At 46.1% G+C, this 24,649-nt stretch overlaps 1 protein-coding gene across 4 annotated transcripts; it reads left to right on the plus strand.

The window, feature by feature from the left end:
• The first annotated feature begins 636 nt into the window (after window positions 1–636).
• On the plus strand, window positions 637–23,891 carry GATD1 (glutamine amidotransferase class 1 domain containing 1). 4 transcript variants are annotated; one of them, XM_074997869.1, is made up of 9 exons: window positions 637–810; window positions 2,076–2,152; window positions 7,135–7,240; window positions 8,923–9,030; window positions 11,199–11,293; window positions 14,676–14,769; window positions 16,154–16,265; window positions 18,753–19,342; window positions 20,055–20,677. In XM_074997869.1, exons 1-9 carry the CDS (start codon window positions 705–707, stop codon window positions 20,297–20,299), a joined length of 1,533 nt encoding a protein of 510 aa, XP_074853970.1. In that variant the 5' UTR covers window positions 637–704; the 3' UTR covers window positions 20,300–20,677. The 4 variants fall into 4 exon arrangements, with proteins under 4 accessions (XP_074853970.1, XP_074853972.1, XP_074853974.1 ...); XM_074997871.1 differs by having other exon boundaries at window positions 643–810; window positions 18,753–19,046; window positions 20,055–20,210; XM_074997872.1 differs by lacking the exons at window positions 18,753–19,342; window positions 20,055–20,677 and adding an exon at window positions 23,005–23,891 and having other exon boundaries at window positions 655–810.
• The last annotated feature ends 758 nt before the right edge of the window (window positions 23,892–24,649 follow it).

Genomic DNA, 24,649 nt, shown 5'->3' on the forward strand with positions numbered 1-24,649 from the left:
CCAAGGAGACATCCGTGATCCAGCCTGTCAGTATGCGTGATTTAGGGCTTGCCTGAATGAAGAGCAGTTGTGACACATTCACTGTGAGTGTAGCTCACTATGGCAAGGGAGCCCCACCTTATGACTCATGACTCTCCATATGGCCCCAAGGCCACCACTGCATCTCCTGTCTCACAACCTCAACAATGACAACCTCCTAGTCCCTGCACACCTGGGCATGCCACCCTGCCCACCTTATCTCTACCAACCCCAACAGTGACAGCCTCATAATCCTCTGAGACTATTCACTGAGTCACACACCTGGCCATTCCACCCCCGCCCCCCACCAACCCCACCAGTGACAGCCTCCTAGTCCCCACACACCTGGCCATGCTACCCTCCCCCCCATCCCTACCCACCCCAACAATGGCAGCTTCCTAGTCCCCGCACACCTGGCCATGGCGTCCCCCTCCCTAACCCCACCCCCTATGATGACGTCAACATCTCACGCACCCCTGACACCGCACCTCTTATACCCGCCCCGCAACCCCGCCCCTGTCCCCTCACCCAGCCAATCACAGCCCCTCTGCCCCGCGGGGCTGGCCCGGGCTGTGACGACCGAAGAGCCTCGCGGAGCCGAGGCCCCGCCCCACTGTAACCCGAAGCTGCTGCGGCGCCTGCGCGATGCGAGCCGAGCCCGCGAAGCACCGTTGGGGCCTGTTCGCATGAGGAGGCAGCTGCAGCCGCCCCCCCAGGGCCCTGCCGCCGGCGCCATGTCGGAGCGGCCCGGCAAGCCCGTCGGCCTCATCGTCGCCAGCGCGGCCGCCGGGGGTGAGACGCCGGCCCCGCCCCGACCCCCATGGAGCTCGGGGAGCGGCCCCGGACCGGGGCAGGGAGCTGGGCCGCCTCTGGCCCGGGCTGCGCGGTCCTAGCAAGAGCAGGCCTCAGGCTGCAGGGTCCCGCTCTGCCGCCTCCGGGACACACGCGTGGTGGCGCCTCGGGGAGCGAGGGGCCTGCGCCCCCGCCCGCAGCCCGCTTTGTTCCTTGTGGGAGCCGCGCTCTGGGGGGCTCTAGGGGGTGGTACTCCTCGCCAGGCAACCGATCGTGTGCGCGGGTGGTGGGGGAGGGAGAGAGTAATGGCTTCCAGCGGAAGAAAGTTAGGAACTGCAGAGGAAGGTTGATTGTGAGAGGGATTCAGCAGTCAGCCCTATCAGTCCTTCTGCGGGCCCGGCCTTGGGCAAGTCACTTAGCTCGTTGTTCCTCAGTTCCCCCCTGGAAACTAAGGGTAATGCTGCTTGCCTGCTTTCCAGTAGTATTGGGGGAGCGAGTTCCTTAATGTGTGTGACCTGCTCAGCTGTTGTGCTGATTCAGGTACAAGAGGAGTAGCCCAGTTAGTCTGTATCTTCAAAAGCAACAAGAAGTCCTGTGGCACCATATAGATTAACAGATATTTTGGAGCATAAGCTATCGGGGGTAAAGACCCACTTTGTCAGATGCACTCGTGCATCTGGTGGACTGGGTCTTTGTCCCCAAAAGCTTATGCTCCAAAATACCTGTTAGTCTATAAGGTGCCACAGGACTTCTTGTTGTACTAATTCAGACTGTAAAAGAACCTAAACTAGAACTTGATTTGAGCAGAACTTACATTTTCTATAATGTGTGGAAGCACAATCCTTTCTCACCTTCCTTTATTCTGCTGCCTCAGATGCTAGACGAACTTTGGTCATTCTTTGGGAGATTTCTGAAGCTGGCTGGGTCTACACGGTTCCTTTTCGGGAGACTGTCTCAACTAATCTTTTTATTGGTCTTTGACTTTAGATTTTATTGTTAATTCTAATTTCTTTAAAACTGACTCTGCCTATACTGTTGCTATTTTTCAAAGCATTGCATTTTCTAATGTTAATATTTTAATCTCAGTTGCAGTGAGTCAAAGCATGATATATTATCTTTGTGAATATTTCTCCTTGTGTTATTAAAAATGCCCCTAGGCCATGGGTTCCTTTAAGTGATCTGTAGGTTTATTTAACATACACTAGTTGTTGAAATGTGCACGGTGTAGCTAGGTTTAAAATGTGTTGCCCGACTCTATTTTCCAGGTGTGTCTGCCCAATCTTTTCTTCATACTTTTACACTGGCTAGTGGAGCTTTTAATCTACAAGTTGCCACCCCAGGGGTAAGTGTGCGAGAACAGCAATTCATACACGTACATACTATAATGCAGCAGTGTCCAATAGGAATTCAAAGATTGCCACACTTGTGGTTGTCATCTTTCCATTTTGCCACATTTCCGCCTCAATAAATGTCCTTTCCTTCCCCTAAAGCCAGCCAGCCACCCCCAGCCCCACATTCTAATTCAATGCCAGCAACTTACGAGAACTGCCACTGCTGTTGCCACACACTTCTCCCCTCAAGCAGTGGGGTGCTCGTGTGGAGCGGGCAGAAGGCATGCCCTGAATGCAGCTCTCAGCAGGAGCCATATTTAAAGGCTCCAAGAGCTGCATTCTCTACAATGTGGTGTCCTATGCGCCACGTGTGATGAGTGGTGAATGTATTGGGTATCTCTGCTGTAGTTGTTTGGGGGGAAAAAAAAGGTACTGTATTAATGTGTAAACTACTAATAATCGAAAAGTATGGTAGTTCCTTCTTGAGAGAATGCTGAACCTTTTTAGAAATTACGATTCTTGATCTTCAAGCACTTAACATGCATAACTTCAATGAGAACACTCATATGTATAGAAGTAAAGCCATGCATAACTTTTGTACCCTTGTTGTCTATGTTGGTACTCTTCAAGAGATTCTGTATGACAGTCCTCATTGTTTAATAATAATTGTAAAGTCCTTTTAATTTTTTCATTCTAAAGGATGTTTCCTGAAATACTGTAAGAATTTTTAAGGGGATCTACAAAGGAGAAAAAATATGGAGATTGCTCTCTTTTGTTTCTCTGTGTTTTATATAAAGACAGTTTGAAAAGTCAGTCTCCTTCCCTTTCTTGCCCCCTCAACAAAACAAACAAAACAAAACAAACAAAAAGCCCCTAACTCTTTTGTTGCTTGTTTTATACACAGGAAATTTTGGTCTTTCCTGTTCTGAAGGACTCTGACTAGAAAATTAGGAAAATTGATGACATCACGAGAATAGAGATGGTAAAAACTGAGCAGTAGAATGAGATGGGGTGGTTTTAGACTTTGTAGAACTGCTTGGCCCAGATTCTCTGCTGCTCAAGGGGAAGCCATCAGGAGCATGTTGCATCTCCCTGGTTCTCAGGGCTGATCTCTAAATGTTATGGGTGTAACTTAGAGCAGGCAGGAGGCAGGTCGAATTTCAGCACCTGACAACAATCTACAGGGTTTGCAAACCCAGTGGGGTATACCCATGTGAACACTGGCTCTGACCATGCTCCTCTGTCTCTGATTCTTTGAGTCCTGGAGTATGTGTGAAAGAGAGAGAGAGAGAGAGTGTGTGTATGTGTGTGTTGTCACATGAGGCAGGTGTGGCAACTTTGCAGCAGCTGAGAGGTCTTGTACAACAAAAGTATTGTCACTTATCAGATTTGGTTGCAGGCCCGATGATTGGAGGTGGGTTGGGGGGAAAGAAAGGGAGCAGTTGTCCTGGGGCCCAGTGTTTTAAAGGGGCCCAGAGCACCAGCTGCTGCCACTGCTACTTTAACAGAATTCCAGACCACTTTGAAGTGTTGTGGTAAAATTGTCTGCCACTCTCCCTCTTCCTTCAGAGCTATGCAGGGACCCAGTGCCATGGTTTGAGTGGCACCAAGGGCTGACTGCCCTTGGCTCTGCCTCTTCCAGGGGCATGGCGCTGGGCCCCACTCCCCCCTTGCCCCAGGGCCTGTGTTCATTGTCAGCACTACTGTCTGGTTATTTTCTAGATGGTGAAGAGAGATTGGAATTCGTACGGACAATCTGACCCTTGTGTTTTTTGCTAATTATTTGAGCATGTTACTCAAAGGATATCTTCTTATAGATTCTTCCCTTTAATAAAATCATTGTGTGTGCCCACACAGGATCGACGTCTTAAGTTCTGATATTCAGTCTCATTTTTATTTTAGCTTGGTTGTATGAATTATAGGAAAAACAAACATGTATAGTTGATTGCAAAATATTCAAATGGATCATAAAAGGACAAATAAGCAACTTTTCTTTTACCATGGTGAAGAGACTACCATTGTAACACTTTTCAGTTGTGCAGAATGAAGTGCTATTTCCCATAGTCCAAACTGAAATTGCTTTTCTCCAAATTTAGCAAGATGATGCTCATACTGAATAGTTTTGTTATATTGCCTCCTATACAAACAAGTAAACTGAAGTAAAATGTACCAATCCTACTATATCTAAAGGTATGCATAAAAAACTAATTACACAGCTTGGCTGTGTCTACACTAGCCCAAAACTTCAATTTTGAAGATTACTAATAAAGCGCTGAAATACATACAGTGCCTCATTAGCATGCGTACGGCCACAGCACTTTGAAATTGCCACAGCTCGCTGCTGTGCGGCTTGTCCAAACAGGAGGGACCCCGCCAACTTTGAAATCCCCTTATTCCTATCAGCAGATAAGAATAAGGGGATTTCGAAGTTGGCAGGGTCCTTTCAAAAGGATGAGCTGTGCAGACTCAAAGGGCCACAGCTGCCCGCAATGCTAATGAGGCACTAAATATGTATTTCAGTGCTTCATTAGTAATCTAAATAGCAATTTGCATGGCCATTTCAAAGTTTTGGGCTAGTGTAGACAGAGCCCTTATTAATGTTAACTAAGAGTACGCTTTTCCCAGTACTGCATCATCCCTGTGCTATGTCTACCTTTCTCTAAACCTGGGAGCAGACAGCTGAGCCTTATGTAATATCGTAATTTTAAAAATGTATTTATTCATATAACTTATTTTGATTAACAAGTTTTTCAGAAATTTCTAAATGAGTTTACCATAAAATAAATTGAAATCAATAATTACATATGCAGGAGATCGCTAATGGGATGTAAATCTGCTCACCTCTTAGGCCAGAGTGGATCTGAACTACTGACCAACAGGGACTCAGGATTACCATTTGACAAATGTCGTTTTCTGTACTTCTAACAGACTGGAATTCAAATTTCTGACATAACTATTACTGACCTTTCAATGGTGAAGTTTAGTTGCTTGTCTTGGCTTCCTCGCAATAAACCAATGCAACAGTCACAAATGGAGTTCAAACATAATAGACTTATAGAATACTAAAACTGGAAGGAACCTTGAGAGATCATCAAGTCCAACCCCGAGCACTTGTGGAAGGACCAAGCACCATGTAGACCAGGGGGTCAGTCAGCGACCTTTCCAACGCAGAGTGCTGAAATTTGACCTTTTGACCGCTGTGTGGTGGGAGTGCTGGTGATAAATTTACTATTAGTCCTACGTAACAACAGTTTCATTAATAAATATTCAGAGCTTTGCCATTTAGGTGGTGGTTGGTACCACTATCTGGCCTTTTGTTAATCCATAGACGGCATGGCTTTGAGCAAGCTCCTGCCTGCATGGGGGAGGAGAAGCAGGGCTAAGCTCCCACCTCACAAGCTGATGAAAATTGGTTTGTGTGCCACTCTTGGCACCCATGCTGGGGGGTTGCTGACCCCTGATTTAGATCATCCCTGACTGCTGTTTGTCTATTCTGTTCTTAAAAATCTTCAATTATGGAGATTTCATAACTGCCCAAGGCAACTTATTCCAGTGTTTAACCATCTGACAAATCAGGAGTTTTTTCCTAATGTCCAACCTAAACCTCCCTTGCTGCAATTTAAGTGTACCGCTTCTTGACTTATTGCCAGAATTTAAGGGCTCCCTCCTTTTAACCCCCTTTTAGGTACTTGAAAGCTATTATGTCCTCTCTGTCTTTTTTTCCCTGACTAAACAAACCCAGTTGTTTCAGTCTTCCCTCATAGACATGTTTTCCATATCTTTAATTATTTTTTTACTCTTCTTTGGACCTTCTCCAATTTGTTCGCATCTTTCCTGAAATGTGGCACCTGGAAATGGACACATTATTCCAGTTGAGGCCTAATCAGGGCATTGTAGCATGAAAGAACTACTACGTGTGTCTTGCTTGCAACACTCCTGTTCATCATTCTGAGATGTATTGGGTTTTTTTTTTTTGCAACATTTTCATCTTGTTGACATACTTATCCTTAGGGCTCACTATGACCCTGAGATCCCTTTCTAGCATTGCTTCTAGACAGTCATTTCACTTTTTGTATGTGTGAAACTGGTTGCTCCTTCCTACCTGGAGTACTTTGTGTTTGTCCTTACTGAATTTCATCCAACACAATGCCTGACATTAATGATTTTAAAAAAACATGTAAATGAGACTAACTAGAAGAGTTTTTTTTTTTTTTTTAAAGCGTAGAAATTCATGGAAGACCTTTAGCTTTGTAAAATGCAGAACACAGTAAACAATTACTTGATTTTTTTTTTTTTTTAAATGAGAAGCCCTTTATCAAATTGTGTACAACCATGCTAGTGGGATTAAGTGGGCCTTGGAAGATTCAATATCCTGTTCTCAAACTGAGGCCGGGTTTATACTACTAATACTTTGCCAGTATAATGATATACTGTCTTTCCTTGAATAGTAACAGAGAGGAAGCTGTGCTAGTCTATACACTATCAAAACAAAAAGCAGTCAAGTAGCACTTTAAAGACTGGCAAAATAGTTTATTAGGTGAGCTTTCGTGGGACAGACCCTGGTCTGAAGAAGTGGGTCTGTCCCACAAAAGCTCACCTAATAAACTAGTTTGCCAGTCTTTAAAGTGCTACTTGACTGCTTTTTGTCTTTCTTTGGTGGTGTTTATTCCAGCCCCCCATGAGCAAAATGAGCTGTACTACCAAAGAAGTGTACACTACAGGTTTTTGCTGGCATACTGCTCCTAACTGACACATCGGTTCCAAAATATGTTTGTAGTGTAGACCTCCCATTAAGTGTGATTTCCTGATTTCAGATTAAGTAACCTTGGAGAGAGAAATACATTTTCTGTGGATGAAAGAGAATTCTGGGTTCCAGTGGGTCCCTGTTTTAATATATTTTTTTTTAAAGAGATTTCTCTACATACTTGGAAACAACTAAATAAACAGTGTAGTGATATTAATCACAATTTTTTTTGAACAATGCTTCAACTAGGGAAAGTTAATTGACTTTGTGGATGTGAATGAAAACAACATGCGTTGGATACAGGACTTTCGTATGAAATCTTATGCAAATCCTGCCAAGCTGGAATCAATTGATGGTGAGTGTCTCTGATGTTAATCTTACATGTTTTCACTCTGTATTGTGAAAACAATGCTTCTGAGTGTTGAACCTTTAGGAAGTAGGAAGCGAACAAAAGTGATGGGACCTGTGTTTTTGGAGACCATCTGTCAAATTTGAAGAGTAGGCATAACTGTTGTCTTTCCATCCTAATCAGGCTGTCTCCCCTTCCCCCACACCCCTTACAATTTCCTCAAGGAGCTGCATCCTCTGTTGCAAACAGACTGCTTAAGTAAATCAATGAGACAAAAAAACTACTGGAAGAGATGAAACTATACAATGTCTTTTCTTTGGCTTTTATTAACTTGTACTCAGCACTGTTTAGGTAAAATGTGCCTAATGGAATAATTTTTCCCAAGTGCTTGCTATAGAAGGGCATGTGGATGCAGTGCAAGAGAGTACTGGAAATTACTGTGTGTATGTTGTAGCTGGATGAACATCATTGTCAGCAACCATGGGCATAAGGGCCCTTTGGTGTCCGATGCCCCTCTTGTGATTTCCTTCCATTAGATGAACTTGGTCCTAAGAACATTTATTAAGGAAGAGTGGGAGAAGGCTTAGCTTATAATAAATGACAGGGTTCCTGAAAGAAGGTATAAAATTCAGGAGTGGGCAAAGAAGTTCAGAGGATCAATAAGAAGAGGAGCTCATATACTATGGAAGTAGTGTGAGTGGCTACAAAGTCAGTTGGACTGAGGAACTGATGCGGTCAAAAAGTGAGACAGGACAGCCTTATGGGAAAGGGGACTAGCAGCTTGCATTTGTCTTCATCTTGAATTTTGCCTTGCAGTTCAACTAAGATATGGGTCCTGTCTACGTATTGCAGTGGGCCTCTCTACTCCCTTGTGTAGACTGGGAAGAAGCTTGGGAGATTTTTCCTGTGATTGAATCAAAGTTGTGCTAAACAGTTCCCTGTTTTAAACAGTAGTTGGTTTTTAATTTGTATCTCATTTTTTCCTAGCACACCGTGTGTGTTTATATGCGGGCAAGGAGGGAATATTTTAGATTACTAAAAAGCTAATATATTAGTTCTGAAGAAAGAGTATACTAAATAGGGATAGTTATCTATGGGGTCAATACATGGATTTTTCCTGTAGTAGAAAGAAGCATTATAAATCTTTGGCTTGTTAAGTATCTTTTTAGAAGTTTTTGTGACCATTATAGGCCTTGATACCATAAAATATAGCGTTCTCCTTCCCAAGTCCTGGGCTTTGTAGTGAGCAAAATAGTGGTTTTTGTTTTGTTTTGTTTTTGTTTTTTGTTTATAATTTAATTTCTTTGTGGGTTTTTTGTTTGTACGTTTTACATATTGTAGTATGAGACATGTATAGCTCCATAAAACAAATCTCAGAACTGGAAGGGACTTTCAGAGATCATTGAGGCTGGTCCCCTCCCCTCACAGCAGGACCTATTACCATCCCTGACAGATTTTTTTTTTTTTAAATCTGTTTGCCCCAGGTCTCTAAATGGCCCCTCAAGGATTGAGCTCACAACCATGGGTTTAGCAGGCCGGTGCTCAAACCAGTGAGCTATTCTTCCCCTGTGTATGTGTGTGTAATAGTCTTTGCTTTGTCAAATCAATTTGAAAAGAAGTCATGCTCAGATATTTTTGCTTGTTCAGGTTTATTTTCCAAACTTTCATTATTCTTTCTTCCTAACTAGGTGCTAGATACCATGCCTTGTTGATCCCTAACTGTCCTGGGGCTATGACTGACCTTGCAAACAGTGGATACCTAGCTAAGATATTGCAGCACTTCTGCAGTGAGAACAGTAGGTGCCTTTTTGGGATCTTTGTATTGTTTAACAAAATCCAAAGTTTGTACCTAGCTTACTGCTTCATTCTGGGTCGATGCAAGAGTCCATTTATCTTGAAGTGAACATATGGAGCCATTGTAGTGGAAGTGGTGATGTGGCTAGTAAACTTTAAAATACTGATACTGCTGGAAGAGTGCAGCAACATCAGAACTGGGAAACATTTAAAAAAGCACCCACTTTTTTTATTCTTTGTGGAAAGGAATAAAAATAGGATTAGTAGCTTTTGAACACTTGAGGTTGAAGAGAATTCTTCTGCCTTATAAATCTCCACAACTAGAGTGGTGCTCCTTGTGAATCAAATGGGACTACTCGCTCATAGTCAGTTACATAGTATTCTGAACTCCTCTTCAGTAAGCTCCTGACCCTGCAAAGAATCACATGTATGATTTTAATTTAAGCACATGAGTGTGTGTTGAGTAGTCCTGTTGGAGCTGCTTATATTGAGCATGTGTAACTCTGGAGGACTGCAGTATAGAGTCATAGAACATTATACCTTGGAATGGACCTCAAGATGTCATCAAGTCCAGTTTCCTGCCCTTGTGGCAGGACAAAGCACCATCTGTATCAGGGGTGTGCAAACAGGGGCGGGGTGCCCCCCAAGGGAGGAGGTGAAATTTCAGAAAGGGGGTCGTGCAGCAATCATCTCCTCTCCCCTCCCCTGCGGGTGCCCTGCAGCCTTTTTCTGATCATCTGCACTTTGTGTGGAGCTTGCTGCCTGCTTCCTGACTCCCTGGTCTCTTCCAGAGAAAGCTGGCTTCATTTCTAGTCCCCTCTCCCCCTGCTGGGGTCCCCCTTTGCCTCCTGGCAGCTTCTTTTGGCTCAGCTGCCCTGTGAGCCCCCTGAGCTGCCAGGCTGGTCACTGTTCAGAGGCTCTGAGGCGAGCAGTGGGGTCAGCTGGCGAGTTCCTGGCTTGATAAGGTACCCTCCTGGGGTCCTGCCCCCAAGCACCCTCCCCCTTCAGGCACACCCTGAAGCCTCCCAGCACTCCCCTCCTGATTGTCCCACCCCTATCCTGAGCACTCCCCACCCCCCACATCCCTTCCTGCAGGCACCCTGGCTAATTGCAGGGCCAAAAAAGGGAGTCCCACATAAAAAGTTTGCTCACCCCAATCTATATCATCCCTGTTAGATATTTATCTAACTTCCTCTTAAATATCTCCAGGGATGGAGATTCTACAACCACCCTAGGCAGTTTATTCTAGTAATTAACCACCCTGATGGGAAATTTTTCCTGATGTCCAAACTCAGTCTTCTTTGGTGTAGATTAAACCCATTTCTTTTTGTCCTATTTTCAGAGGATAAGGGGAATCATTTTTCTCCCTCCTCAGTGTAACACCCTTTTAGGTAGTGGAAAGCTGCTATCATGTCCCCTCTCAGCCTTCTTTCTTCCAAGCTAAGCAAACCCAATTCTTTTAATCTTCTGTCATAGGTCATATTTTGTAGGTCTTTAATCATTTCAGTTGCACTACTCCAGACCCTTTCCAGTTTCTCCGTATCTTTCCTAAAATGTGGGTCCCAGAACTGGACACAGTATGCCAGTTGAGACCTAATCAGCACAGAGTAAAGTGGAAGAATTGCTTCTCATGTTTTGGTCACCATACTCCTGTTAATAGATCCCAGAATCATGGTGTGTTTTTTGCACAACAGCATCACACAGTTGACTCATACTCCACTATGACCCATAGATTCCTTTCTGCTGTGCTGCTTCCTAGTGAGTCCCTTCCATTTTGTGTGTGTGAAACTGATTGTTCCTCCTTAAATGCACTTTGCCTTTGTCCTTATTGAATTTCATCCTATTTGCCTCAGACCATTTCTCCAATTTGTCTAGATCTTTTTGAATTCTGACTCTATCCTCCAAAGCACTTGCAACCTCAGCCAACTTGTTATCATCTGCCAATCAGATAAGCACATGCTCCATGCCATTATCTAAATCTTTGGTGAAATACGGAAATTGATAATTTTGTAAATTGATGCATAAAGAAAACAGTAAAGCCAAAGAGAATGCAAACAATGCTGCATAACATTAAATTACTGTCTGCTACCTTTCTGAAGGTAAAGGATATTTTTGGTCTTTTAAACTCAGGAAATTTATGATTAATTTCTTAATTCTGTTTGGTTTTTAGAGCCTATTTGCGCTGTGGGACATGGAGTTGCTGCTTTATGCTGTGCCACAAATGAGGATAAATCCTGGCTTTTTCATGGATACAGCCTGACAGGGGTAGGTACTGTGAGGCAAACTTCATCCAAAGTAAGGATTTTTACAGTTCATGGGGCAATGGAATTTAGTCTGGAAATGCTAGGGATTTTGGTGTTGTCCTAGGTCATAAGAGACTTTGATTCAGATCAAAATAATCAATCTGATGTGTTTAACAACTTGTTATTTGTGAGCTGCAGAACTGTCGTTGGCAAGGGGTGAACTGTGTAGGGGCCCAAGACTGCAGGTTAGGGCTCTGCTGCAACTTGGCCTTGCTCTGGTGAGTGCTGTCAGTTGCAGTATTTTATAAATATAAAAGCATGGTGATAAAACTTCTAAACATATTAGCCACAGCCTCTCTGGCTGATAGTTCATACATTTAAACATCCCTAGACACTGTAGTTATTCAGTTTGGTGCCAAAACACTGCTGGTGACCTTTATGTCTATGAATTGTTTCTTCTTAAATGTTAAAGAAATCTGACTCAGAAGAGAGCTATTCCTACAAACTAAAAAATTTAAACTCGTGCTGCCATTATTGATTTCTTTCTTATCCTTTTTAATGCTGCTAGGCTGTAATGTCTCAGGTTACTTACACACTATCACTTGTCTATGCAGGATCTGTACTCATTTATAAATATGCATACTGAACATCCTTAATGCAAATACTGTGGCTCAAAATTTTCACACAAATTCAGGAAACTGTAAATTAGGTTTCCCACTGAACTGTAACATGGACTCCTTGTTCATGTATATTTGATACCCTGGCATAATCTGATACTTTCAATGTAATATGGACATTGTGGCCTACTTATGGTTATTTAAAGGTGTAACTTGGTTTAAATTGATGACTCAGCTGTACATTTTAAATGTGCAGTTGGATATGAAAAAACCATGCTCTTCATGGAATCCAAGTAATAGAGCTTCACAGTATGAAGATCATGATCAGGAGACATTTCAGTGGGGTTCATCACTTACATATTATTTACTGTTGCCAGGACTATATTTTCTAGTGTTTAAATTAGTTTTCAGTATCATGTTCTTGTGTGTGTGCAGAATTGGGAAGGTCCTTTGTATCAGGGTTGAATGGGCAGACCCTAAAAGCAGCGCACTGGTGAGCTTTTTACTTCTCTTTAGCCAGTGCTGCAGGTACAAGTGATGCAGCAGTAGCTTACAGAAGGCGGATCACTCACAGGACAAGACAAAAGGATTTGTTCAGTAATCAGCTGGGCTGACAACCATCATGGGACTGGGGGCAAGGTGTGGGGGGGGGCAGCTCCTTGCCCACAGAAGGGGCAGGGGCAGGGGCAGAAGGAGCAGGACTTAAAACTGTCAGCCCTAGGGCCCTGCCATGCTCCCTCAGCTGTACTTGGAGTAGCACTGCTGTGGCATTTCTAAAGGGTCCAGGGCAACTGCCCTTCCCCCCTCCCCCCATTCCTTCTCCTGGTGTTGGTGGGCCTGCCAGCAATCTAGGCTTTTTGTTAAAGAAAAAGTACACTCTGAGTGCGGAAAGTGGGAACCTGTAAAATTGCCGCTGCTGGCTGTGCTTAAAAAGTCACCCAAGTGAGGAAAAAATCCTTTTAACCCAAGGAGATCCACTTGGGATGTCTCCCTGTGGAGTAAGTCACAAGTTCTTAGCCTTCCCTTTGGAGAGAGCTTGGAAACAAAAAGATGCAATCTGATAGCTGGACTTTCAGTCTAAGTCATGAATATACATAGACCCTTCTCTAGGACACAGGAATCAAATCATTCCCCAAAAAAGTAATTTATTCATAAAATGATAGAAAACTCAGACACTCCGGTTGCATCATAGAGAATTACTTCCCTGGGATCCAGTTTAGAAGTTACAAAGTACAGGGGAAAAAAAATCAAATTATTAACCAGAGCAACTCCACACACAGTCCCAAAAATAAAAATAACCTGATTGTATCTAACTAAACACGTCCTTTCTACTTGCATATCTGTGGCCGGTTATGAGACGGCCAGCAGGCTTACTGGATTCATTCAAGCATTTTTGGTCTTTCCCTGATCCAGTGGCAGACCCAAACAAAGACCCCTCAGACTGCAATTGTTCTCAGTTTAAAATAATTTGACTTCCTTCCCTTATTTACCTGACCACCTCCTGTGGAGTCCTCTGTTAACCCTTTACAAGCATTCATTCATTACAGTTGTAAATAATGAGGTGGAGTTGAATGTCTTTTAACCTCAAGAATTGCAGAATGCTAGCTAAACCTACTCATGGAGTATTTCATGGTAGCTATAAAATGGCCATAGGCATTTCTAGCTTTTTACAAACAATATAGTCTGTAATTTCATCCTGACTTACCATACTTTGTGGGCACAAAACTGCTTTTCTCTTCATATGGGTGATCATGCTGTATTTGATGGTGGACAAGCAAGGAGCTTTTATTGGCGAGAGCTTGCTATTGCCATTATTTCAAAAAAAAAAAAAAACCCTTGAAGTAATCAAATGGAAATTTAAGTGGAATTACAGGTTGAACTTCTCCACCCTGGGAACCTGACCAGTGCTGAAGGAGAGGATTTGCTGACTCATGGGAGGTCAATATTGTTAAGCAGCAGTACCAACACTTTCTAAATGGCTTCTAAGAGTCAAATAAACAGTGGGTGAAATTACAGCTAAATAACAGCATGGATCACTGACAGCCAGGACTGGTGGCTGTAAACTTTATGGGATCATGGTAAACTTGGCCACATCCATAAGCGGCTGGCTGGCCAGCTAAAATTGAGCCAGATTCTGGATGTTGCTGGGAGAGAGCATTCTGGACTAGAGAAGTTCAACCTGTATATGTATAATTAGAACTTGAGGGTGCATCAGTATAATGCAGTTCTCAGTAAACTACTGTTTTCTCAGAAGCTTTTCTCCTGTTTTCTGGGCATGATGTTCTACTCCTTAGTGACCACTGGAAGACTCTTTTCATCTCTCATTATTGAACATGTTCAGAGACATCAGAATCAGAGAAGGGAGAAGAACTGAAAAATCAATTATATTCTCTAGGGACATAGTTTTACTATTCTAATGAAGTAAGAGGTGCTCAGACAGTGCCAGCACCAAATCCTAAAATAGAAAGAAGTCCCAAATTCTTAACCATGTACCTTTAGTGCCATTGTAAGATGCTTGTGTGCTTAACCTTCCTATGCTGATGGAGATTGACTCCTGTTAAGACTTTTTTGTTTGCTCCCTAATGTGGGTATCTGTAGGATATTTTATATCTTGGGGGTTGGGTTTTTAAATATGTCAAAGATAACTTCAGTTGCGTATTTTTAAGATTTTTGGAAGCAGGAGGTAGAAGAATGGATTGTGATAGATCCAAGCAAAACCAAGAAGGAAAATATTCTATTTTAAGTAAAAGTTAAACAGATTTATCTAGTTCTTCTGTTCCTTTTCAGCCCTCTGTATATGAGCTGATAAGGCAACCTGATTTTGGCAGTTTGTCCATTATTATGGAGGACTTTGTGAAAGATTCTGGAGCTATATTTAGCGGTATGTCACTTTGATTGTTAGCCCTTCATATCTTGAGTGTTACTGGTCAAATAGCTGTTATATTTTAGTCATGCATGTGAGAAGGCCTGTTGCAGAATATGCTCTGTTCTACTCTGTTAAATTAAAATGTAGCGTATGTGGAAAAAACTCTGGAAAGATGAAAATGTTTTAAAGCTGTTGTTGCTTAATGTGCCATACTTATTGTTACATGCAGGCTCCACGGGGAGAATGAAAATATGCTCTGTCGAAGATTCCATTCCTCTTGTTATAACTAAGCAGCTGTCCCATTTACTTTTGGTATCTGAAACTAGGAAGGAGGGGAGAAAGAGAGGGAAATATACTTTTTTGAAATCTACACATGAAAAATAATTGAGAAGCCCACAAAATTTAATGCATTGGATTTTTTTGTAAAGAAAACTGCCATAGGTTTTAGGCTGATGCAGTTGAAACAGCTGAGTTAGAAGTTGTACAAAAGCAATTTTATAATGGAAACTGTGACAGACCCTTAAATAACATGCTGCATGCACGTTCTTTAACATGCAGTTCTTTGAGTTGCCATGTAAATAAAATTTGCTTATTTTTCTTTTCCATTACTGCTGCTAAACAGCGTTTTGTGTGTTTAAATAGCGGCTTTGCCTCTCTAATTAGCTGCCTCTTCCTCCTCCCTGATTAATTCATTAATGATATTCCAGCACCTGATGTCACAGTCACTTCCATGGTGACTACTTGCAATATCATACAGATTTGGCTGAAGCTTTACTGAGTGGATGGAGGAGGAGTATGTTCAGAGCTAAGCCATTTATACCTACCCACGCATTTGGATTATCATCATCAGAGGTCAGGAAATGTGTGGAATACAGAAACCAAATGAGAGGTTTATGGAATTTTATAAAATAGTATTTTAAAATCTTTGATCAAGGTCTGGAGACCAACGGGCTTGGTGAAATACCAACATGTTCCTAGTAAATACTGGAGAGAATCTGTATAACTGCAGACTCTTTGTAAGGCAATGATTGCTGGTCTTGGTTGTCTTACATGAAGGGTTTTTATAATGCATTGCATCAGTGATTAGAAGTTAAATAAATGCACTTCAGAATTTGTTTTCCACGATAGACTCATGAAATACCTAGGGACATTGAAAGAGGAATGGTACAAAAAAGGGCCAATCTGATCGTCATTCCATGCAGGGAACTCCCAGGAGGCTTTGGTGGTAGGATCAGGTTTATCTCCTGTCTAGGTTATAGGCAGCTCAGTACATCAATTAGTCATTAAACAGTAAGTTGAAATAGCTAACCTCTCTAGTATAGTCTCAATGGATGTGTGAAATCTAAATTATGAAGCAGTGTCCATTGACCTCAAATTTTCAATATTTTTCTCTGATCAGCCAGCAAGCCAGATGGTGTACACGTAGTTCTGGACAGGCACCTTGTTACAGGACAGAATGAAAATTCCACTGCTGTAGCAGTTCAGAACCTTATTCTTCTTTGCAATAGCAGGTGAGGAAATACGTGTAAAGCACAGTGGGTGGGTTCTTTGACCAGGAATCTTGGTTTCAGGAGTAACCCCCAAATAGTACCACAAACAGGACAATTTATCTGACATAACAGCAGAAGTGTGAGTCTTTTTATATTGCAGCTTAACTACAGTTTAAACTACAGTTTGTCTCCTGTGTCTTTTAATAATTTTTATTAACAGCATTTTTGACTCTTAGAATTATTGGCTTCATCTAAATTTAGTCCGGCTGCTGGCAGCATGATGCAAACGAGGGTTTGTGAAGTTGCAAATGGCTACTTATTTGTGTATTTGCGGCAGAAAACAAGCAGTGTAGATATGGTTCTGCTGGCAAAAGCTCACTCTGGAAAAGAATCAGGAATAAGATGCTGGCAACAGAGGGGGTTTTGCCAGCAGAACCACATGTACACTGCTTGTTTTCTGCTGCAAATATGCAAATGAGTGGCCATTTGCAATTTCATGAGCCCTCATTTGCATCATGCTGCCAGCAGCCAGTCTGAATCTAGATGCAGCCAATGGTTTTGAAGGGAAATGTGGTATTTGATTTTACTCAGCCTTTTCATTAGAATAAGTGAATGTATTGTAATGTCACAATTACAGAGAAGCTTTACCTGTATGTCTCCCACTGAGGAGATCCAGGTGTTCCCAGCTGGGTATTGCATGTCCAGCTGTCAGTTGTATCTGGATGGGTTCCCTCGTCTTACTGACTTCTGACAATAGGGTTTTAAGGCTTCACAGCTCCCCCACCTGACACTGTGGTATCACCAGCTTGCCAGTATGTGTGACGGCCAGTGCCTGTGCTTTGCTTTCTCTCCAAAGGCTATGAACAATGTGGTGACAGCAGTTCATAGCCCAGCAAGCACCTTTTTATAAGGTAAAAGCATTGCAGTGAAAACATAATAAACCATGCACAGCTGTAAAAATACACTCATCCCTCATTAAGTGAGAATTTTACTTATGAGTACTTGCTTGAACAAGGGACACACATACTTACCTTTGCTCACTAGATGAGTGAATGCCTCCCCGCTAGTACAAGCCTAACCCCTCTCCCCGTGGCTCCAATCCACTGTAGCCTGACCCCCCCTCCCCCACCAGCTCCACAGCCCCAACCAGTCTTAGCCTGAACCCGCTGCCAGCCCGCAGCTCCCCACCCCATGACCTGTCCCGCTCCCAACACCCACCCAGCCCTGTCCCCTAACCCCGCCCCCCCAGTAAGTTAAGGACTGACTTACTGCTGGTGCAGCCTGGAGGAGCCGCTGGTGCCTCTGGCTGCACATGTCAAAGCAGCTCCCACCATGTGGCAGGGCAGCTGTGTCCAGCGTAGCGGCTCTGGCTGTGCAGCGGGGTGCCTGCAGCCATGCGGTCAGGTGCCTCCAGCCAAGCTCCGCAGCTCTCCGTGCGCCCTCCGGCCTGGCTCAGCCTGCTCTGAAAATCCTCCCCCTGGCTCGCAGCTCCCTCCGTACCCTCCAGCCCAGCCTGCTCCCAACACTCCCCCGGACCACAGCTTCCCGGGCATCCCCTGGCCCAGCCCGGGCCCTGAAGCCCCCAGCCTGCTGCTCTCCCCCAGCCCCCCGTACCACTGGTGCAGCCCGGAGAAACAAGCCGCCACATCTTCCACTGGAGCCACCACCAGGTTTTAACCCCTCCTTCTGCTGATGGCCCCAAACTGCCTCCAGCCTTTAACCCTCTCCAACCCCGCTCCCCAACCCCCAAGGTTGACTTACCTTTCAAAAGCAGATCCATGTGCTGCCACTCCTTCAGTGTGTTAGGAGAACTAGGAACCAATCACAGACTTTAACGTGTGTTTAATGGTAATTTAGTGTTCCTCTTAAGAGTTTTTGCCTATGAACAGAAAGTTGGGAACCAGTTGTGCTCATATAGTGAGGGATGAGTGTACCCGGTGTCATCGTCAGTTTGATGGGACCCTTGCAGGCCAAAATTTTTCCAATCCTTTCACAAACGTTGAGGAGGAGGGGTGTGCCTTAGACAGCAACTCATTATTTAAAGAATCAGAAAGAAGTCCTGCATAAGTTCACTCATCCTTTTATAACAGCCATTTCTTTGTCTCTTACCCTGTGTCTAGACTGTAGGGGTTTTATCGACAAAACCACCGTTTTGTCGACAAAACCAGGGGAACGTCCAGATTGCAAAGTGCGTTCTGTCGACAGTACATCGATAGAACGCAGCTGATTTGTCGACAGCTGCACCCCGCTTGCCGTGTGGAAGACCGCCACTGCCAACAAAAGGGGGGTCTGGGCATTCTGGGCAGCCTTCTGTCGACAGGATGCTGTACAGCTGCCCTGGGGGATGCCCTGTCCACATCAATCAGCGCTCTATGGTTCCTGCCTCCAGCCCTTCTTAAAGCTGCAGGGAGCATGGAGAACCCCATGGCAGGAAGCTAAGAGCGAGGAAACAGACGAGCAACATGCTGCAGTCCCCCATGCCCTCACAGCTGCACCTTTTCCCCACAGCTCAAACATGGCTGAGCAGCAGACAGACCAAGACTCCCCTGGGCCTTCAAGGGAGCAGCCTCAGGGGTCCCAGGATCCACCTTGGGGCTCCAAACGGCGTGCCCCCTCCTTCAGCGAGGCAGAGATCCAGGCCCTCCTGGACCTCTGGGCCAAAGAGGAGTCCCTGCAAGACCCCAAGACTCGCCGCAGGAATGCGGAAATTTACAGCCGCATGGCTAGCGCCCTAGCCCAACAGGGCCACCCACCGCGCAGCCTGGAACAAGTCCGTTCCAAAGTCAAAGAGCTGCGCCAGGGGTATGCCCGGGCCCGGGACGCAGTGGGATGCTCAGGGGCAGAACCCCCATCCTGCCCGTATTACTGGGAGCTACACAGGATCCTGGGCAGGGGGGACACATCACCCCCTTGCCACAGCCTGGACTTGGGGCTCAAGGGCCCCCTAGTGGTCAAGGAGGAGGAGGAGGACCAGCCACCGGAGGGGCAGCCCCAGGAGCCGGAGTCTGAGACCAGCAGCCTCGTCACCGCGCTGGACCCGGGCCCCGGCAGCCAGGATACCTCCTGTGCCTCGTCCGAGCTGGGCGAGGGTTCCTCCAGTGAGCGTCCCATTTGTCACACACCCTAGGGCATGGGATATGGGCACAGGTGGGGTGGGCTGTGAGCGTCACTCGGCCAGCATGGGTGGGACCTTGCGCTGCTGTCCCAGCAGGTGGAACCATGTGCAGTGGTAGTGTGCGCCACCTGGACGCAGCAGACGGCCCCATGGCATGGGCAGCATTCCTGCTGCCAGGCTCACAGGAGGCCAGATGAGCCCCTAGGGTGGGGGGGGCTCTCCCAACACCTGCCACAGCTGGAAGCGAGCTAGCCACAAGGGTGCCAGCATGATCCCTGACACATCGAGGAGTGCAGCACACAGGCATGCCAGCAGGCGAGAGGCAGCATCCGCTCCCGCGGACAGCACTGCGAGCCGCAGGTGTGTGTGGGCCCCAGGGAGGGCCAGGCTGCTCCCGGCTCACCTGCCATCCATGAGGGAATTCCTCTGTGGATGGACACCCCCCCACCTTGGCCACCAGCCTGTCGAGCAGGGGTGGGGGGCCGCTGCAGCAGTGATCAGCATGGTCTTGGAGGCACCGCAGAATTCCCGTTTAGCAGATCCCACTTTGCAGGCCACACATGGCTTTGCTTCCAGGACATCCCCGTCCTTTGGCCTAGGGGTTATTGGTTGCTGCTCACAGTGGGGGTGGGCAGGGCCCTAGAAGCTGTGTTGCATGAATGACTCACCATCTCTTCTCCTTTTCTTCTGTACAGCTGGACCCGCGCTGTCTGAGGGCCGGGCCACCCCCATCTCACCACCAGGCCGAGCCCGCAGCCGGAGGAGTCGGTGGCGCCTCCACGCAGACCTGATGCGGGACCACAATGCTGCCCTCTGGGCTATTCGGGGTACCATGGAGCGCCGGCTCAGGGCTGACACGCAGTGGCGGTCACAGGCCTGGGACCAGCTTATGTCCCGCTTTGAAGCTGTAACCAGCGTCTGGCAGGACATGCTGTCCTAGTCGCCTGTAGCCGCCCCCGCTGCCCAGCACCTGCTGGCCTTTCTCCTTGCCCCCCTGGCCTCCAGGCCCCCCTGCCCACCTACATTCTACTGCAGCCCCTCCCCACACGTACTTTCCCCTGATCCCAGCCCAACCCCAATGGGGGGCCCTGAACCCGTGGTGGGAGGGGATTCCCAAGGCCGATGCCTCTCCACCTCAGGTTCATGGTCCTGCCCTGCCCCTTCCATGTTCTGAGGCCCCCTGCCCCTGTGTCCCAAGCCCAGCACCTACTGTAGATAGATCTTTGCACACCACTGTCTTGTAAATAGTTTTGTACAGCACAGTTTCTTTCTTTCACACAAGTTATTTATTGATCAATAAAACAGTTATTGTTCGACACACCCGCATTCCTCTTCCTTGTGCGTGGGTTGGGGGGGGTCTAGGGGGTGAAAGGAGGGGTCATGGTGGGGACAGGGTAGGCTGAGGGCCCTGAGGAGGGTTACTGGGGTCCTTGGGAGAAGCTTTCCCTCAGGACCTCCCAAATACGCAGCCCATCGTGATGGGCCTGGTGAATGGTGGCTGTGCCTGGCAGCTCATAGTCATGCCCCTCACAGCCGGTGGCTGCCCCCCTGCTCTGGGAGGAAGGCCTCCTTCTTCCCCTCCACAGTGTTGTGAAGGGCACAACAAGCCTCTGCAACCTGGTGGACATTGCTCCTCCCCACGATGAGGCAGGTGAGCAGGCACCTGAACCGTGCCTTGAGGTGGCTGAAGATGCACTTGGCCTGTGTCCTGGCGTGGTTCAGGAAGGCACTGAATAGTTCCTAGCTGGGGTCCAGCTGGTCAGTATAGGGCTTCTTCAGTCACAGCGTGAGGGGGTAGGCCATGTCCCCCACAATGCAGAGTGGCATCCACATGTCCCCAACCACCAGCTCATGGCGGGGGACAGATGTGCCTGCCTTCAGCACAGCCTGGAGTTGTGGAACATCGGGGCATTGTATGCCTGGCCCCACCCGACGTAAACGTTTGTGAACTGTCCACAGTGGTCAACCAGGGCCTGCAGCGCCATGAAGAAGTATCCCTTCTGGTTGCTGTACGTGGCTGCATTATGCTCTGGGGCATGGATCAAGATGTGTCCCCCATCAATGGCCCCAATGTAGTTTGGGAACCCCAGGGCAGCAAATCTGGCCACGACTTCATCAGGGTCTCCCAGACAGATGACCCTCTGCAGCAGAATCATGTTGATGGCTGTCACAGCCTGCAGAGGAAGGTGACCAAACACATATGGTGAGGACTGGTGGGGGGGGTCCCTGGTCCCCTCCCATCCCTGTTCCCCCTGTGAGGCTGCCCCCCAGCAGCAGGAGTGTGCGAGGGTGGGACAGCACAGTCCCCTGAGGACAAGGCTTCCCCAGCCCACCCCTAAAACCCTTGACCCTGCTTTCCAAGGGTGCCCCTGTGGCAGGACTGCAACCTGAGAGTGTTACTTCCATGAGGATGGCCCTGACAGTGGACTTCCCCGTGCTGAACTGGTTGCCCACTGACTGGTATTTGTCGGGGGTGGTGAGCTTCCAGAGGGCAATTTTGACCCACTTCTCCATTAGCAGGGCGGGCCACAGCTGGGTGTTGCATCTCTGAAGGGCTGGGGTGAGCCAGGCACAGAGCTCCAGGAAGGTGGTCTTCTGCATGCAGAAGTTCTGGAGCCACTGCTGGTCATCCCATTGCCTCATGACCAGCTAATCCCACCAGTCTGAACTGGTGCAGTGCCTCCAGAGCTGCCTGTGCACTGGGGTGGGGATGGGTGTAGATGTGCAAGTCCTGCAGCCAGGGGGCTATCCCTGAAGGTGCTCTTGGGCTTGCCCTCAGGGAGGAAGAGGAGGGCAGCTGTCAGAAATTTCAGCAACAGCTGCAGCATGTCTTTGTGAGGCCATCGCAAGCCCAGGGGTTGCTTGGGCTGAATAGCGTGCAGAGACCAGCTGTAGTGTCCAATGAAGCACAATGAGCAGTGCAAGGGCTTGGCTTTCTGTTGAGGAGGTTGGCAAGCCCGCAGCAGAAGCAGAGAAATGGCTGTTTAGGGGTTCCTTTAAGCATGTTTCTCCACAAGTCTCCAGCACAGACCCCGGAAGGATGTGGGGGCCCCCACAGGCCTGGCTGAAGTGGTCCAGGTGGCCATTTTGCCAAGAGGGCGCCTGGGCTGTCTGGCCATGCTCTCGATATGCATTGTAGTCTGGATGTGGTATGGTGATGGAAGTTTTGTCGATAGATCTCTCGACAAAAATTTCTGCCAACAAATCCCTGCAATCTAGACATAGCCTTAGTCTCCAGAAACAACTCCTGAGCCAGCCGGGGGGCAGTACCTTTTGTAAAGTTGTTTAGTCTCCTTTAATGACTCACCTCAATCACCACCTACTGTTAGACTCTGTAGGCGATGCAGTAGTCCTTCCCCATGGAGTACAATGCAGTCAAACACAACCCATCCATAAATTTATGATATTTCACTGTCTCGTGGTACACTTTGAACTTTGATGAGTTAGTATTTGGGCAGCTCAATATATTTTGAATAGTAGGAATTAACTGATTGATTGGTGGCTTAATTTGTTTCTTGGATCTGTTGATATGAGACTGCAAATAAGAAAAATCTGGGTAGGATTGGGTGAATATTGATGAAAAGTTCCTTCCCAGCTGTGAGCTAACTAGCCATGTCATTCTGTTGGGTGTGTTTCATTCAACAGGAAATGAAGGAGCAGGTCTCCTTGTAGCGGGGATGGAGGAAGAGCCAGTGAGACTGAAGACTTCCTTCTCTGTGAAAGGGATGTCTTGCTGATGGAGAGAGCCATCAGCACTTCTGTTGACTCATGAAGAGGCAGTACCCATGTTTGTATATGCGGGGTGGATAAAGCTTCTGAACAACAGGGTGTTTATGTGTATCACTCCATAAAGATGTTTCTGAAACAATCTCACTTATCTTTCTGGCAGTAAAACTTGCTTTACTACTCCCTGCCCTTAAAGAAGTTACATTTTACATGGGAAAACGGCCTAAGAGTGTTTATATTGTAGTTGCACGTGTCTCCCCATGCTAAAGGGCAAAGATTCCAATAATGTCAGCCTTAAATTGGGAATCTGGTAATTCAGCTCGTTAGCAAAACAGTTCTGGAATAATCTTAACTGAAGTCCATCTTGGAGTCTGCGCTTCACATAGCAGACTACACAAATTGGTGCTGCGTTGAATTGCAGTTTGAAGTCTATTCGAGTCCTCTGTCCAATGACTCACAAATTTGGCTTCAGACTCTCTAAATGGATTTTTGAAATTGTGACAGATTTGAGATATCTCCTGCATTAGTGCAACAGAACAACTGAGTCTGAAGCAGCTCACCTTGATAATACCATTCACATAATGTGCTCTTTTCTCATTGTGTGTTCAGCTTAATGTACTCCTGTAAAAATATCAGTGTTTTAAAAGACTCTCATAGTCATTTGTCGTACAGTTTTGTGCAGCATGTGTTATGAATTTGTGGTGTTCGGATTGTCAGAAGTATCAGTCTCTGGCACGTGTAATGCAATTGCCTGTTTTTGGAATTAATTTTATTACAGAAGTAAAAATGAATGTACTTGGACCAGATAGATTTCATCCTAAAGCTACTTTCTCAATGACTCTCTCTTTACGTTTCATATTGAACAGGTCATTTGTTCCATTTCAGAAATGAATGGGGACAGTCAAACCACTCTCCACCTTTCTCCTAGCCATGTGAAAGCTGTTGCTGGAAGGTGAATGCATTCATGGTTTTCTTTCATGACTAGAACTGAGACCACTCATTTCTGCAGCACTCTATAGGGCACAGGACTCAGTGTCTTCTACTTGTGTTTTTTTTTTCCTCAAGTGGAGCGTGAAATGCTCTAACCATAAATATCAGACAGACAAGCCCTATATCCTTTTCTTAGAGGAAATATTTGTTCTGATTCCTCTCATACCTACTGTCTGAGTTTAAATAATCTGCCAGAGAGTTTGTAGGATTCCTGGCTGTGTTTATAGACCAAAGCCCTGCTTTCAGATTGGCATTGATGGCAATATTGATTAGAGCTTCATTCCTATCAACTTATGCCGTGGATTTTCTTATAGCTTCTTTTCTGCTGCCAGAACATACTTATTGGCTGCAGTTTTCAGTGGACCCTCCACTGAAATGTGGAACATCACATGCCTTTTTGTATTTTTTTAACATATAGAGCCCAAGACTGAGGCCATGTCCACTACAAAATTAAGCCAAGTAATTAACTTAGTGTACAGCCATTTCAATAATTAGATTTTGCTGCTTATGTCATTGGTGCACATCCTCACCAGGCACGCTGGCACCAGCTGAACTATTGGTACAGGACAGCTTT

The sequence above is a fragment of the Carettochelys insculpta genome, chromosome 6 (genome assembly GCF_033958435.1).
Source record: "Carettochelys insculpta isolate YL-2023 chromosome 6, ASM3395843v1, whole genome shotgun sequence".
Classification (NCBI taxonomy): domain Eukaryota; kingdom Metazoa; phylum Chordata; order Testudines; family Carettochelyidae; genus Carettochelys; species Carettochelys insculpta.

Bases quoted from the DNA above. Each gene is read 5' to 3' on its own strand.
- GATD1 (XM_074997869.1), top strand. From the start codon at position 705: ATGAGGAGGCAGCTGCAGCCGCCCCCCCAGGGCCCTGCCGCCGGCGCC. The intron at 9,031-11,198 runs GTAGGTGCCTTT...TTTGGTTTTTAG, and splicing joins GCACTTCTGCAGTGAGAACA to AGCCTATTTGCGCTGTGGGA. The intron at 11,294-14,675 runs GTAGGTACTGTG...GTTCCTTTTCAG, and splicing joins ATGGATACAGCCTGACAGGG to CCCTCTGTATATGAGCTGAT.